Source organism: Chelonia mydas, chromosome 6 (assembly GCF_015237465.2).
Source record: "Chelonia mydas isolate rCheMyd1 chromosome 6, rCheMyd1.pri.v2, whole genome shotgun sequence".
Lineage (NCBI taxonomy): Eukaryota > Metazoa > Chordata > Testudines > Cheloniidae > Chelonia > Chelonia mydas.
In genome coordinates this window covers 102,623,494-102,637,974 of record NC_051246.2, presented here as the reverse complement: position 1 = coordinate 102,637,974, position 14,481 = coordinate 102,623,494, and the positions used below count along the sequence as shown (strand labels likewise).

Sequence of the window (14,481 nt, the reverse complement as noted above, 5' to 3'; positions counted from 1 at the left end):
GATGGTAGCCTGAAAGAGAAATAACTTGGCAAGAGTCAGTACATTTTGGTGCTGCTCTCTTTCTTTTGTTTTGTTTTTACTGTTTACTGTGGCTGCAAAGTAACTATCCTTGGTCTGCTTTCACCTCTCTTGAAATGAGAATTGCCAATGCCTGGTCAGATGAATGCAGTAGAAGTCTATTTGTTCACTGTACCTTTTTAATGTACTTCTCTATCCTCTGCTTGGCTGCTGTTTTGACTCTTCTTATAACAGAGTTCTTCCATGAATCACAACAGATATACCTGCCCCAGCAGAAGCATGCTATGGGGTGAAAATCTGCTGTCCCACCTCCAGCAGTGATTGCACACCATTGTCACAAAAAGCTGTGCTAAGTCAAGACACTGGTCATTTCCACTTCACTGAGCCAGAGTCCTATATAGTCTAGCCCAGTTTATGCAAACGTAAACCTTGGCAGAGGACCCCAGTTGCAGAAAATCCACCTGAGAACAACTTACTATGGTGCAAAGTGGCCATAACCTGCCTTATATCTAGGTGGCAGTAAGGGATTAGTGTTATCTGAAAAATGGGCAGCCATGGCTTGGAAGGGACACTCAACCCCCTCATCCATGCCTGTCTCCTTTAGACATTAGGGAAATTGTTCCACTGGGCCAGCAGGGTCAGGAGAGATGTCACGGTAAAGCTGGGTGTCCTCAGCACAGAGACAACACCACTGCGCTTTCTCACTCCCTTCCTTGCTGCCCTTGATGGCTCCATAGGCAAACTGCACAAATCAGGAGGTGAAATAGAGTGGAGGCCTTGGGGCAAATAAAACCCTGTGATACCCTCTGGGATTTCTCATTACCAAATGAGTAGAACCATTTGAGCAACACAGTCAACCACTACAAAAGGCTACAACACTTCAACAACACTCCTTTGGCACTCACGTGTCATGATCACATTGTCTGCCTCCTATATATAATATTTGAGGGCTGATATAAGTAGTTGATTTCACTCCTTTCTTGTTTTTGGCTGCCTCTTTATGCTCTGCACAGATGCTTTGGGACCTGCCCCTAGTAATTGATTCTGAATGGTGTGTTGGAGTAAATGGTGCAGTAGTGTCTGGGAACCCTCCCTTTAGGTTTCCTTCACTGCAGAGAAATCCTTGCTTTGTACCAGTTGATCAGGATGTACAGAGTGATCACAGTACTTACAACTTGCATTTCAATTCAGTCAAAAATATAATTGTGTAGTCTCCTATAGGCTTATAGACTAGCCTGAATTCACTCACTTACTATAGATTTCTTTTGAACTCAACTACATATATACATATTGACGAAGTCTTGTTTTCTAATGGATGCATTTTTATCTACTGAGAAATCTTGTGCTAAAGGAATAAAAATGTGTAGGCAAAGCCCAGAAGATGCTTATTTGTCTCTTGTAGGTACAACAGTTTAGTAAAATACAAGGCAGAATTGGAAGAATTGGAAATTGTTCTAAAAACCGAGAGAGAGGTTCTGCAGCAAGAAAAGAGAACAAATGCAATAGCCACTGGAGAAAATCAAAAGATGAGAGAAGAACTGGACAGGTATGGCTGCTTGGAACAGTGTTTTGCATATATTAGTAAAAATTAATCCTATGCAATATAGACTTGCTCTAATCCAATGTTGTGCTAACATAAAGTTCCTGGAAGCCTTCTTCAGTGTGTCTAGTCATAACAGAATTTCTGTTCCCTAATAGCTCTATTTTGTTAATCTGCTCATGTTTGCTTAATCGCTGGTAGATAATCAGCTTTCTAATAATTGTAAATTATTGTTAGTCAGTGATTCAGATGTCGTCTGCTGCTGTGACTTGCATTCATTCCAGATAGGGTGGGGCTATGGTTTCTGTTCGCATGTGGATCTGTTTTATAAAGGGTCTACTGACCAAATTCTGTGCTGACTTCTGGCATTGCAATCTCATGAAAATCCATGGAATTGCATGGGGCATAAATCAATGTGGAATTTGCCCCACGGTGGGAAACAGGAGGAACATGCCTTCCAGTTGTTGAGGAATCACTAGAGGGTGCTTTGCTACAAAAAGTTTGTGGAAGAAATGTTGTATTCAGTGTCAGCTGAAAGTGCTACCCAGTATTGTCTCCCTTACATTTGTAACGATATTATTTCTGATTTGTTCAAGAGGTACTCTGGTGCCAGGAGTTAAAGCTCTGATGTTCCTTATTTTAAGTTGTAATAGCCTGTCCAGACTAGCAACACTGTGTCAAGGCTTAAGTACAAGAACTAAACATGGGTTAAAAGTGGGCTCAGTGGTTTGTATACTCACTGGGCACATTTTAAACCATGCTGGAACCCACTAGTAGGCTAGTCTTTGAGTAAGTTTAGACAAGACTGTGATAAAAATGTTTCAGGCTGGTAGAACTAGAGTTGTTGGTACAACCAGTGAACCTGAACCGTTCAGGCAAGTTCATGGGGAAATTTTAAGAAGTAGCTTGTTGTAAGCAAGACCTGAGGCTTTATGTATACATCATAGTTTTAACCATGTTTAAAAATCAAATGTTCTTTGAGTTTGCTGAAGATATACCCCTTATGCTGTTCTCATAGAATGCAGGTTATTGCATTACTGCTGTGCAAACCAGGGTTCTCTGAGCTTCCTCTTTTCAACCCTGGGTCATTTTCCTATGTGGACAGGGCTTTGGAACATTGTCCCAAAATTTCAGAGGGTTGGGGGAGAAGTAAGTTTGTTTGATTTATTTGTCAACAGTCAGAATTCACTCTTTTTTATTATTTATTTAAAAGGCATTCAGGAATAGTAGATATTTTTAGCATTAATACTGACTTAAAAAAACACAAGTTGTCTAATTTACTGAAGTATTGCAATGTCTATGACATACAGTGCACAATAACACTTACATTTCATGCATCAGGAAAATAAATTCCAATGGATAGTTCTTACTTGTGCCCGGTGGGGCTGTTTTTACATCAGAATGCTTTTAAATGTATTTTTATCGTGGAAACTTGTAACCTATCCTAAATGCTTAAGTACCAAAGAGGTGTAGTAAGCATTATGCTCTCTATTCTTTTCCTTTCAATTCTTTTGTAGAGATGGAACATTTTGTGATACTGTTGGTGCTGTAGCTAACATGTAAGATACAATCAAGTAAAGAGATATTTAAAAATTGGCCTTGACAAATTCAGTTTAGATTTAACAACAATGACTCAGCATACTGGTATTGTGGCTTTCAGTTGTTGAGTATTATATGTAAGCTCCCTGGTTTCTTCATTTTTAGGGTAAATTTCTTGCATAGCCAGCTAAAGGCAGAGTATGAGGGGCTGCATGCACACACTAAGGAGTTGAAAACCTCACTGAATAATTCTCAGCTGGAGCTGAACCGCTGGGAGGCTCGCTATGATGAGCTGAAGGAGCAGCACCAGTCCATGGATATCTCCCTGACCAAGCTTGATAACCACTGTGAGGTGAGCATCTAGCAGTAGGACATTTTCCCGCATGAGGTAGGGCCATCCTTTCCAAAGGAGCCGTCTTCCTCTATGTTAAAAGGGCATCTGTTAAAATGTGCTCCAGTCCTTTGGAAATTGTTCACCTTGAGCTCTAAGCAACAGAAGAAAATCACCTGCGGTTAAGTTTTCAGTTGAAATGAAAGCCAGACTTGCAGCTCAGCTGCCTCTCATGCTGCGCATTTGCTTATTGGTTCTGAGGCAGGCACATCAAAGAGGTGATGCGCTGACCGTAGGGAAGAAGATTTGGTTACACACACTGAGTAGCAGGAAATTTGCACGGTAGATGTTGCTCCTTGGGAGTATGTTTGGTGTGAGCTGGGGCAAGGCAGGAGAAAAAGGCTTTCAGAAGGGGTTAAACCCAGAGGGAGGAATTATTTGGAAGGTGAGGAATCCTCTGACTTCCTGAACCAGCTACCCCTCTACCACCTTCCTTTGCTGCTCGCCCTTGCAGTCGGGGATCCTGGCTTGAGGACTAGTGTTTTGTCCTTAACCTGATGACTATGTTGAATTTTTCCATGTGATTGAAACAGTGACAGCCAGCATGAAGGAACTGGTAAAACTGAGCGTATTTGCCTGTGGTAAAAGTTGTACACGGTTTATTTACCAAAATATGAGGGAGGGGGAGAAATCCAGTTACCCCTTGGCCTTTTTGTCTTTGAATGAGTTCTAAACCTGCTGGCTAAAGATCCACTTCTGTTGAGTTGAATTTGCTACCACATCTTTTTAGGGCACAGTCCTACAAAGTACTGAACACCCTCAGCTTCCCTCGCTTAAGTGGGAGTTGAGGGCGTCCGGTGATGCTCAGGAGATACTCAGCACACTGTGGTGCTGGACTTTTGAGTAGCAGAAGGGCAATGTTACCAAGATACAGCTGGGGAGAGAGAAGTACAGGATATTGGGAAGCAGGATAATCTTGTGGGTAAGGCGCCGAACTGAGATTCGGGACACTGGGTTCAGCTCCTGGCTGTGCTATATAGTCCCTGTGTGACCTTGGCCATGTCACTTAATCTCTGTGCCTCGGTTCGCCATCTATAAAATGGGGATAACACCACTCCCCTACTCCAAAGAGGGTTTGTGAGGACAAATTACCACAAGATATGGGCTCAATTCAGGAATCGCTGAAGGAAATTCTTTGGCCTATGTTATGCAGGAGGTCAAACTTAAGTGATTATGATTGTCCCTTCTGGCCTTAAAAATCTATGACTCTGTACCCAGGTAATTCTGTACTTGTGCTAATTTATTATACTGCATTCAGAGTGAAGTCAAGTGCAAAAGGAAAATTTACCTCTTATTCTGTTGTCTAGCTGCTTACCCGTCTAAAGGGAAATCTGGAAGAAGAGAACCATCATCTCCTAAGCCAGATCCAGATGCTGAGTCAGCAGAACCAAATGCTACTGGAGCAAAACATGGAGAACAAGGAACAGTATCATGAAGAGCAGAAGCAATACATGTAAGAGACCAGAAATATTGACTTGTGACAAGTAGGAGTAAGCTGATAGGCAAGAAAAGAAATGGTGAGTGTGGAAAATGTTATATATCAGAAGCAGAAAGATCAAGATAACTGGTGGGCTCACTGGATTCCCCAGGTAGGTAAAGGACCATTTAAGGAGAATAAAGACATTGTAGAGAAGCTGTATCTTTCAATGTGTATGATAATCAAGGTGGGCCATTTCCAGCACAAATCCAGGTTTTCTCTCTCCCCCACCCCCAAGGGCCCACCTTGATTATCATACACATTGTAAGGAGAGTGATCACTTTAGATAAGCTATTACCAGCAGGAGAGTGGGGAGAGGGGAGAGAAAACCTTTTGTAGTGATAAACACCCATTTTTTCATGGTCTGTGTGTATAAAAACATCTTCTGTATTTTCCACAGTATGCATCCGATGAAGTGAGCTGTAGCTCACGAAAGCTTATGCTCAAATAAATTGGTTAGTCTCTAAGGTGCCACAAGTACTCCTTTTCTTTTTGCGAATACTGGAGGAGTGGAGGATAGCATGTGTTCCAGGCACTAAACATGGGTTGCTGCCAATTAAGCAATATTTAAGCTCATTTTAGTGATTTATGTTTCCATAAGTATTCAACACAATATTCTTTTAAAGGAACAGAGTCTCTAAGGATCCAAGTTGTTCATCCACTTTCACAATCTCTTTTTTTAAACTGATTCACTAAAGTATGGCACTGTTTTCTTCTATTTTACATCTACAAACAATCTAATCTTCACAGGGATATATGGGCTCTCCCTGTACTACAGTGAGGATGAACGAAATACATTCTTGTTCCTCTGTAGGGTAGATCCTTGGATTTACAGACCCAGGAGGTAGGAGTGATCCTGGGAATAACTGACTGAGTTTTACTTCAGTACGAGGAAAAATTATTGAAATAGTATTTGTAAATGAAACACCTGGATGAACATATGATAGAGACAAACCAGACCGGCTTCTGAAAAGAAAAGTTGTGCCTGTAGATTTGCTAGCATGTCAATTAAATGGTAGCTAAAAGAACTGGGAGAAATAATTTAGCATTGTAGCATGACTCTCTGAAAACATTGGCATTGTTCAAAATACAAGGCATGTTGGTTTCCTACTACCTATCTTCTCTTTATTGAGACCATAACTGGTGAGCCTTCTATCTATGACAACTGTATCAAACTGACATGTCAGTAAGATTAAGGTGTGTTTGCGTTTTGTTTTCCTAGACAGTTAGTGAATAAGATCAGTAGAGTTAAATTACTTCTCTTGCTTGAATGCACTGGATAAGAAGGCTTTTTGATCTGTAAAGTTCTAACCTGTAGGACGGCCTCTTTCTTCTCCTGGTGACTGGTGGCCTTGCCCTTCCATTTTGTCACCGTGGTGAAATCCAAGCAAATCCTTCAAGATCTACCTTTTTTTTTGTATTTTCACAGTGATAAATTAAATACATTAAGGAGACACAAAGAAAAACTGGAAGAGAAGATAATGGATCAGTACAAGTTTTATGATCCTGCTCCAAAAAAGTAAGTTCCCTTCCATTTCCATGCCACTATTGCAATACAGAATTGAGAACAAAAGGGGATCTTCATAGCTGGAAAGGACTGAAACCCTGTGACTCCCTGCCAGGAGATGTGACAAAGAGGGCAACTGGTGCCTCTGGTCATCACTACGCTGTCCTCCTCTCACCCCAGAAGCCTCTAGCTTTAATTGACATTCTTCTTGATGAGAGCCTGTGCATTGTCCCCCACAAACTCCATTGGACATCCACACAAAAGTTAACTGACTCAAGCTGAAATCCTGTTTAGCATGTGCTAACATAGACTCCAGTGCACATGCGGAGTCCCAGTAACTTCATATTGGGATCTGAGTCAATATAAGCTTCTACCGGGAGCCATTTTGCCCTGACGAATACCTTCTTCTTCCTCCAGGAGTGAGCTTCAAGCAGCAGAACCCATCTCTGAGAGGGAGCCGGGGGGGGGGGGGGGGGAGGGGACAGAACAGTGCCTCTATTGGTGCTTTAATGCTTTCCTGAAGCGGGGCCTGAGTGACTGTTTATTAAGTAAAATGTCAGATTCATCTATTTAAAAGACCATTCCCTAAACCTGCTTCCTGGTAGCAGGGGAGAGAGAGAAATAAATTATCATATTTTAGTAATGGGAGAGGCCAAGGTATTCCAGTGCTGAGGGCCATACAAGATCCTGATATCCAAAGGATGCTGAATTGCTGATCAGGGTGGGGTCGTTTAATCTGTTTGTGAAAGCCTCACAATATAATCTGTCAGTTTTTGTTTCAAATCCTGTGCTCGAATTCAAGCTAGGGTATCAGATCTGAGGACCTGCTAAGCAATGTATGGCCACTAATCTGGGCTGTCAGACTAGTGGGATGGTTTAATCAACAAAGCCACCTCTGTCTGTCTTTGGAACTGCATCTTCCCGTTGACACTGAATTGGCATCACAGACAATAGGACCCAAACAATGATTAAGCAGCAGAGCTGCTTCCAGAGCTGCTCTTTCAGTGGGGGATAAGCAGTCCAAACAGAGGAATAGGCCTTTTAAAAAAAATCAATGAAACAACAAAACCGTGTGAACCCCAGCATAAACGTCTGACACGCCCAGTGCACTGGACAATCCATACTAATGGTTTGAAGCCTTGATTTCACAACTTTTCAGCCTATTCATGTAGCAAGGCCTCCCACCCTATTAAAATGTTTCATGTGGGTCCACACATATGGTTTTGCTTCTAACCGTGGGACAGTCCCCTTATTCAGATCACTAGCTCTGGAGAAATATTTCCCTTGACTGACACTGACCTCGAAGGAGGAGAACCAGCCACTTTCATTTTGTGAAATCATTCCCTGACCACGTGTTTGATGATAAGATCTCCACATCTCACACTCTGGGGACCCTGCACCCTGCCTTAATTCTCAGCGTAATTTAAAAGTGGGGGGGAGAGGGGAAGCTGTGGCACAGTTCTAGATTTCAAGGAAAAAATGTTCAAGTATTTTATGATCTTCCCTTATCAAAATGTTCCTCTAACAGGAAAAACCACTGGATTGGAGCCAGAGCTTTAGTCAAACTGATCAAGCCAAAGAAAGAGGCTACAAGGGAGCGATTGATATCATCAGTGGAGAGTCCTCGATGGCACTCTGACTCCACAGAGACCGCATCATCTCCATCTGCTTCTCAGATATTCAGGCATCAGCAGGAGAGTCTGGATAACACCTCTCTGGGGTCAAACTCTATGGAAGAGAAAGTGAGCCACAATGGAGCTTCAAACAAAGGTATATGTCTGGCTTAGAGAGGTAGTTAATGAAATAGAAGTCACACACTAGGCATTTTATTTGCTGGGAAGGCTTAATAGGCATGATTCTTATATAATATATTATGTCACCATGAGTTATACCCTTTTAATATTAAACCAGTATTTATATTTATTAGTTTTCCTTATCTGTGACTTGTTTTTCAGTTTTACATTTTCCCTGCATATGTTGCATGTTACTTAATAAGATGATGGGCAAAATTAAGTTAGCTTGCAAAAAGAAAATAAAGTCCATCTGTGAAACTATGTAATTCACTAGCCTTTTCTGTAAAGTTGTTGGTGTGGTATAGTTTGGCACCAGCAGAGGGCACTCTCAGAAAATAAATGCAAGAAGAATAAAATAATTTTAATTTCTAATAAATGCCTATTATTTGTGGAGACAATGGAGTGTTTCCATTTATAGTCGGTTTAAGAGTTTCCTAATGCAAAGTTATAACAAGTAATTTCTGTGATGTTGCAAGAATGTGATATAAAAGGAATATAATTTTGTGCATGTATATTTAGTGTAGTGTGTTGTTTTTGTGTGCAATTGGGAGAATTATTTTGTACAAGAATCAAATGTTCCCAGTAATGCAGAATTTTAATGGAAACCCCCACAAAATTAATGAATTATTAACTTTGCAAAAAAAACCTCCAACCTTCACTGCTGCTACTGAGATCGCTCAGATCTGCCTCCATTTAACTTTTTGTCCTCTAAGAATATTTTTCAAGGAACAACTTGAATGGTCTCAAGAACTTACACTCATGGTTTCATGCTGGGTGTGAGGGAAGAATGGAGGGCTCCATTATTACAAACGGCAATTTAGAAAAGTCTTTAATTGTTTTAATTCCTCTTTCCCCTCATCCCCCACCCCCATTCTGCATGGTCTGTGACCAATGTACAATGAAAAGGCATATTTAAAATCATCTGTATCTTAGCTGTGTGTAATTCCAGAAAATGTGAAATGCGATCTGTGTGCATCCAAAGCTCCCACTGACCTAAAGGAGAGTTTGGGATGAGCAAGAAATGCAGAGTCAGGCCCCTTCAGAGTGCCAGGGACTCCATGAAGTCCTCTAAGGACTTCACTGTTACTATGATTTTACATGGAAGGTGCTCAGATACTGCGGTGGTGGAAAGCTGTATATGTTACCACTAAGTAATGTTTCGATGCACATGAATTATATCAAGTGTATATATAATATGTTATAATACATTTTATTATCACAGATGACATTATTGGCAGTTCTAGATAGAGGTTGCTCATGTGTACCGTATTAACTAATTATGAATCTGATTCCCTAAACATTATTTAGTCATAGTTTAGTCTTTTTCATGTTTCACTGGATTGTGTTGTCACTTAGCTGTTTTAAGACATTTTAGTTATATTTTTATTTTTTTGTTCACTATTTTTCTTCTTCTTCTTTTTGGAATACCTGGGTGATAACAATTTAGCTGCTCAACGCAAAAAGATTGCCTTTTTGAGAAGCAAAAGCAAGGACAAAGAAAAGCCTCCTAAGTCTCCATCGAATCATCAGTCTCTCACTAATCGTCTGCGGTTCTGGTCTTCTTCCGACATCCCATCCTCTCCTAATGAAACTCTTTCTTTCTCGGAAATGGGAGATTTCTAACACCTTGTCTTTATTTTCATATATTTCTCAAGTTTAAAACAAAAAAACCCACATGCTTAAATGAACACACACATTGGTACAAACACTCAGCATGTCCTTAAAATAAACTAAATACAAGCACAGATTAGTTGAATGTGGACTTAATTTTTTCAGTAGAAGATGAATCATTATTGCACACTATGGATCATTTCTTCAATGCAGTATACTTTTAGGGGACCTTATGACATACAGTATGCGTATGTATACTGGCTGTGGTGCACGTTATAAGTAAGTGAAGTTGCTGTGGGCTTCATTGTCTTCTTGCAATTACAGACTTGCATCATGTCCAGCTGAAATGTGGAAATTGCTTTTGCTATGCTTCCTACAATGTATTATCCCTACTAAAATACAAAGCTAATATATAAGCACACTCAAATCTTGGAGATTTTTCCAGTGCTCTGTGCAGCTAAATTTAAGATTGCCACCTTATTAAAATTTCTCTATGCTTTCAGGCAGTCTTAGATCTAGAGATATAGTGGCTCTCATTAGCAATGCTACTCTCCAAATGTCTAAACATTTGCATTCTAAACAGCCAGTTTTAGAAGTTTTATAAGTTTGGTTGTAAAAATTCATCTTGAATGAAAGTTGGGGGGTAAGATCTGAGCCTCTGAGCATTTGGTTTTTGAGAGTGTTTTTATGTCACAAAAGGTGATTTGATCTCTTTTAGTTGCCCAAACTCCTTACCATCTAGTAGTCATTGCTATTTGGTGGCTTGTGAAATGAACTCAAGGTCATAATCCACTTCCTGTTGGACAAGTGTCCATATCACAGTTGGTGCCCTTGTGGTCATCCTCAGCAGAGAGGCCAAACTCCCCTTTCTCTCCCAGAGGTGATTCCTCCATATCAGAGCTGAGCACACAGGCACAGCAGCATAGAGAAGTTTGCACTGTCGCTACCTGCTCTTTGGATTAATAGAGAGCATCAGTCTCCAGGGCTATTAATTCAGCATCTTTGAAGGGCACTAAATTAATTTTTCAAAGGCAATTTGAAATATTGACTTGCATGGCAAGTTTTAGCCCATAACAATTTTTATGGCTGTGCTATAAACTTCTAAAATGTGGGAGAGAATAAAAATGGTGTAGACTTCATGCTGTGGAAGCACACACAGACTGTACCTCTGCTATAAAAGACTTTTTTTCTGAGAGAAACTTTCAGAAACAGCATAACCCAATAGTACCCTCGTCCACCTTCTCTAATACATTTGTGTTGCTGCCCTGTGCCTTTGAACTAACCGGTTTTGTTTTGTCCCTGCCAGCTGTTTATTCTGACCACCTTGCTCTGCTTTGTTTTCAGTATCTAATTACCATTATTTAGGAAACCAGAATCTTGCTTCTCATCAAGGCTGTTTTCTAAAATGAAGGCTTTAAATTTCGCTCTGTTTTATTTGAGCCTTAAAATATGTATCAGCTGTGTTAATTGGGGTTTTTTAATACATTCCACCTCATCACTGGAAAAAAGACTTTCTGTCCACCTAGGTGTGTTTAATATTTTAGCAGGCAGTATTTGCTGTTAACCAAAAATCCTGTTTAAGAAATCAGTGCATTGAAGGAGGAGAGTTTAAGCCCTCTGGAGAGTCTGAGCTCTTATCACAGCAGAATTCTGTATGGACAGAGAGTATATCTTTGCATGAATCCTGTTAGGTGATTTTAAAATCAGGAACCTTTGTTTTGAATATGGCTTTGACTCGTCAATATATCGAAGCTTTATTCCCTTTTATTACTGAAGCAAGTGCTTATAAAATGTACCTTAAGGCATTTCATATCCCACTTATTTGTTCTGCTTTCATGTCTTTGCTCCCATGTCTATCCTCTTCCTTTCAAAATATGTGTTGCATATATAAAAACAACCTTCCTACTGACACTAAATTAGCCCTTGTCACTCCGAAGCTCCCTCGTGAGCAGACATAGGATTACAAAACTGGTTACAGAAATCTCTTCCCCAAGAGTGAACTGTTTCTTGAAAAGCTTGCAAAACTAGCGCCTCTGTTGTGCATTTGTGTGTGTGCCTGCTTGTTGTGTCTATGAAAGTGGATAGATAGATACATACATGTTTGACTGTGTTGTCCTCTATTGCCTCATTTATTTATCTCTTTCTCCCATGCTCAGCATTAATGGATCTAAAACCAAACCGAATTTCCCAACGTGGAGGCAGCAATGATAATGTTGAAAATTCAGCAGACTCTGCCACTAAGCACTGCATGGAGCTGGGTTCCAGAACTTACTCCACCTCAGCCATCCATGTGACCACTTCAAGTTCTACTCCCACTTCCAGGCACCAAAGCAAACCCAAAGGTGCGTGGTGCAAGCTTGCATTTAGCCTGCCTACAGCTAGTCCAACTCCCAGTACTTGGAGCCCCACTTCACTGTAATGTGACCTCCCATCATAACAGATACTGCAAGGTACATAATAGGCCTTCTACAATTACAGAAGCTCAGCACATGCTATAACTAGAGCCCTGCAAATCCATGGATATCCGCTTCATATTCGCGAATATTCGCATCCCCGGATGCAGATACCCACAGACCATTTTTGTGGATCGGATGCAGATACAGCCACGCAGGGCTCTACTCACTGGTGGCACCTGCCCCACGTTATCCAGATTGGGCAGCCCTGGGGGCGCAGTGCACTTGAGGCCAGTGGCTGGGATTGGGCGGCAGGCTGGAGCCGGAGCCGGGGCTGTCCAGCACCCGCTCGCCACACCGCTTCCTGTCCAGCAGCTCGGGTCCCTCCAGCATGCCCGTGTCCCCACCATGGCTCGTCCTGGCAGCACTGGCTGCGCTCCTGGCCCGCCAGTTGCTGGACAGCGGGGCCCGCCCCCAGCCACAGGGATTGGAGCAGGCGGGGCCCCAGCGCCTCACCTCTTCGCCCCACTGTGGTGCAACACACACTGCTGCTGCCATCCCTTGCAAGTCCCCAGGAGCAGCACACAATGCGACACCCCTTCCCCCCATGCCCCCGCACCGTCCCTTCTCCTCAAGACCCTGGCCCTGCACCGCCCCTTACCCCCAGTCTCCACCTTTGTGCCGCCTCTTCCCTGCAAGACCCCACCCCCCGCTCACTCATCTCCGATCCTTTCCCCACCCTCCCCATCACTAGCCGTTGCAAGATGGCTTGCTGCTGCGGGTGTGAATGTGGATACACAGAAAAGAGGGCTAGCGGATGGGTTGGATGCATGTTTATTCTGGTGGATGAGGATCCACATTTTTATATCCGTGCAGGGCTCTAGCTGTAGCACAGTGGTCCCCTTGATAAGTTATAGGTAGGGCCTTATCAAATTCTCAGCCATGGAAAATGCGTTACGGACCATGAAATCTGGTCTTTTGTGTGCTTTTACCCTATACTGTACAGCTTTCATGGGATAGATCAGCGTTTCTCAAATTGGGGGTCCTGACCTAAAAGAGAGTTGCAGAGGGATCGCAAGGTTATTTTAGGGGGGTCATGGTATTGCCACCCTTACTTCTGGGCTGCCTTCAGAGCTGGGCAGCTGGAGAGCGGCGACTGTTGGCGGGTGCCCAGCTCTGAAGGCAGTAGCCTGCCAGCAGTAGCACAGAAGTAAGGGTGGCAATACCGTACCCTGCCATCCTTACTTCTGCGCTGCTGCTGGTGGTGGCGTTGCCTTCAGAACTGGGGTCCTGGCCAGCAGCTGCCGCTCTCCAGCTACCCGGCCTCTGAAGGCAGCACTGCTGCCAGCTGCAGCGCAGAAGTAAGGATGGCAGTACCGCAACCCCTCTACAATAACCTTGAAAGTGCCCGTCCCATCCCCCCCAACTTCTTTTTTGGTCAGTTACATCACCATGAAATTTCAGATTTAAAGAGCTAAAATCATGAAATCCTATGACTGTGAAATTGACCAAAATGGACTGTGAATTTGGTAAGGCCCTAGTTATAGGGCTTCTTTACACTAGCAAAGCTACCATGTGGGAGGTCACATTACAACGCACTAGTCTTTCCACAACTTGACTGTGGGCCCATTGATTCAAAATGACAGGTTTCAGAGTAACAGCCGTGTTAGTCTGTATTCGTAAAAAGAAAAGGAGTACTTGTGGCACCTTAGAGACTAACCAGTTTATTTGAGCATGAGCTTTCGTGAGCTACAGCTCACTTCATCTATGCATCCGATGAAGTGAGCTGTAGCTCACGAAAGCTCATGCTCAAATAAACTGGTTAGTCTCTAAGGTGCCACAAGTACTCCTTTTCTTGATTCAAAATGGTGGCCAAAGAGATGGATACTTCTCCCATGTAACCTTTATAAGTCATTCAACAGGCTTTACCACTTAAACTGTAATGGTTCAAGGCAAATCTTTGGGATTGACCTTCCTAAACTTAATGTTACCTACTAAATCTTATATTCTTTCCAGGATATAATTCAGAGGATAATCTTTGTGACCAATCCCTTGAGGTAGAGTTTTCAAGAAACAGACAACATGGTAAGTTTATGGAATGTAAGATTACACTAACCCTCTATATTGGGGCCTGCTTCATAATGTCTAAACAAACCCTCATAGGCCATTATAGTTAAACTCGGATTATAAAATGATCTGAAATTGTTTATTA

General features: G+C 42.1%; 1 protein-coding gene across 7 annotated transcripts in view; it reads left to right on the top strand.

The window, feature by feature from the left end:
• CCDC88C (coiled-coil domain containing 88C) overlaps nucleotides 1-14,481 on the top strand; it is a 124,448-nt gene that overhangs the window by 103,578 nt on the left and 6,389 nt on the right. For 4 of the 7 annotated variants that reach the window (XM_037900839.2, XM_043549102.1, XM_043549101.1 and 1 more), the window contains exons 21-27: nucleotides 1,421-1,564; nucleotides 3,263-3,449; nucleotides 4,796-4,941; nucleotides 6,395-6,484; nucleotides 8,001-8,242; nucleotides 12,033-12,218; nucleotides 14,286-14,354. In XM_037900839.2, coding sequence (XP_037756767.1) covers nucleotides 1,421-1,564; nucleotides 3,263-3,449; nucleotides 4,796-4,941; nucleotides 6,395-6,484; nucleotides 8,001-8,242; nucleotides 12,033-12,218; nucleotides 14,286-14,354 — 1,064 coding nt within the window. Of the gene's footprint in view, nucleotides 1-1,420; nucleotides 1,565-3,262; nucleotides 3,450-4,795; nucleotides 4,942-6,394; nucleotides 6,485-8,000; nucleotides 8,243-9,712; nucleotides 10,155-12,032; nucleotides 12,219-14,285; nucleotides 14,370-14,481 lie in introns of those variants that run through there. The other 3 variants (XM_037900840.2, XM_043549104.1, XM_043549099.1) reach the window with 2 other exon arrangements.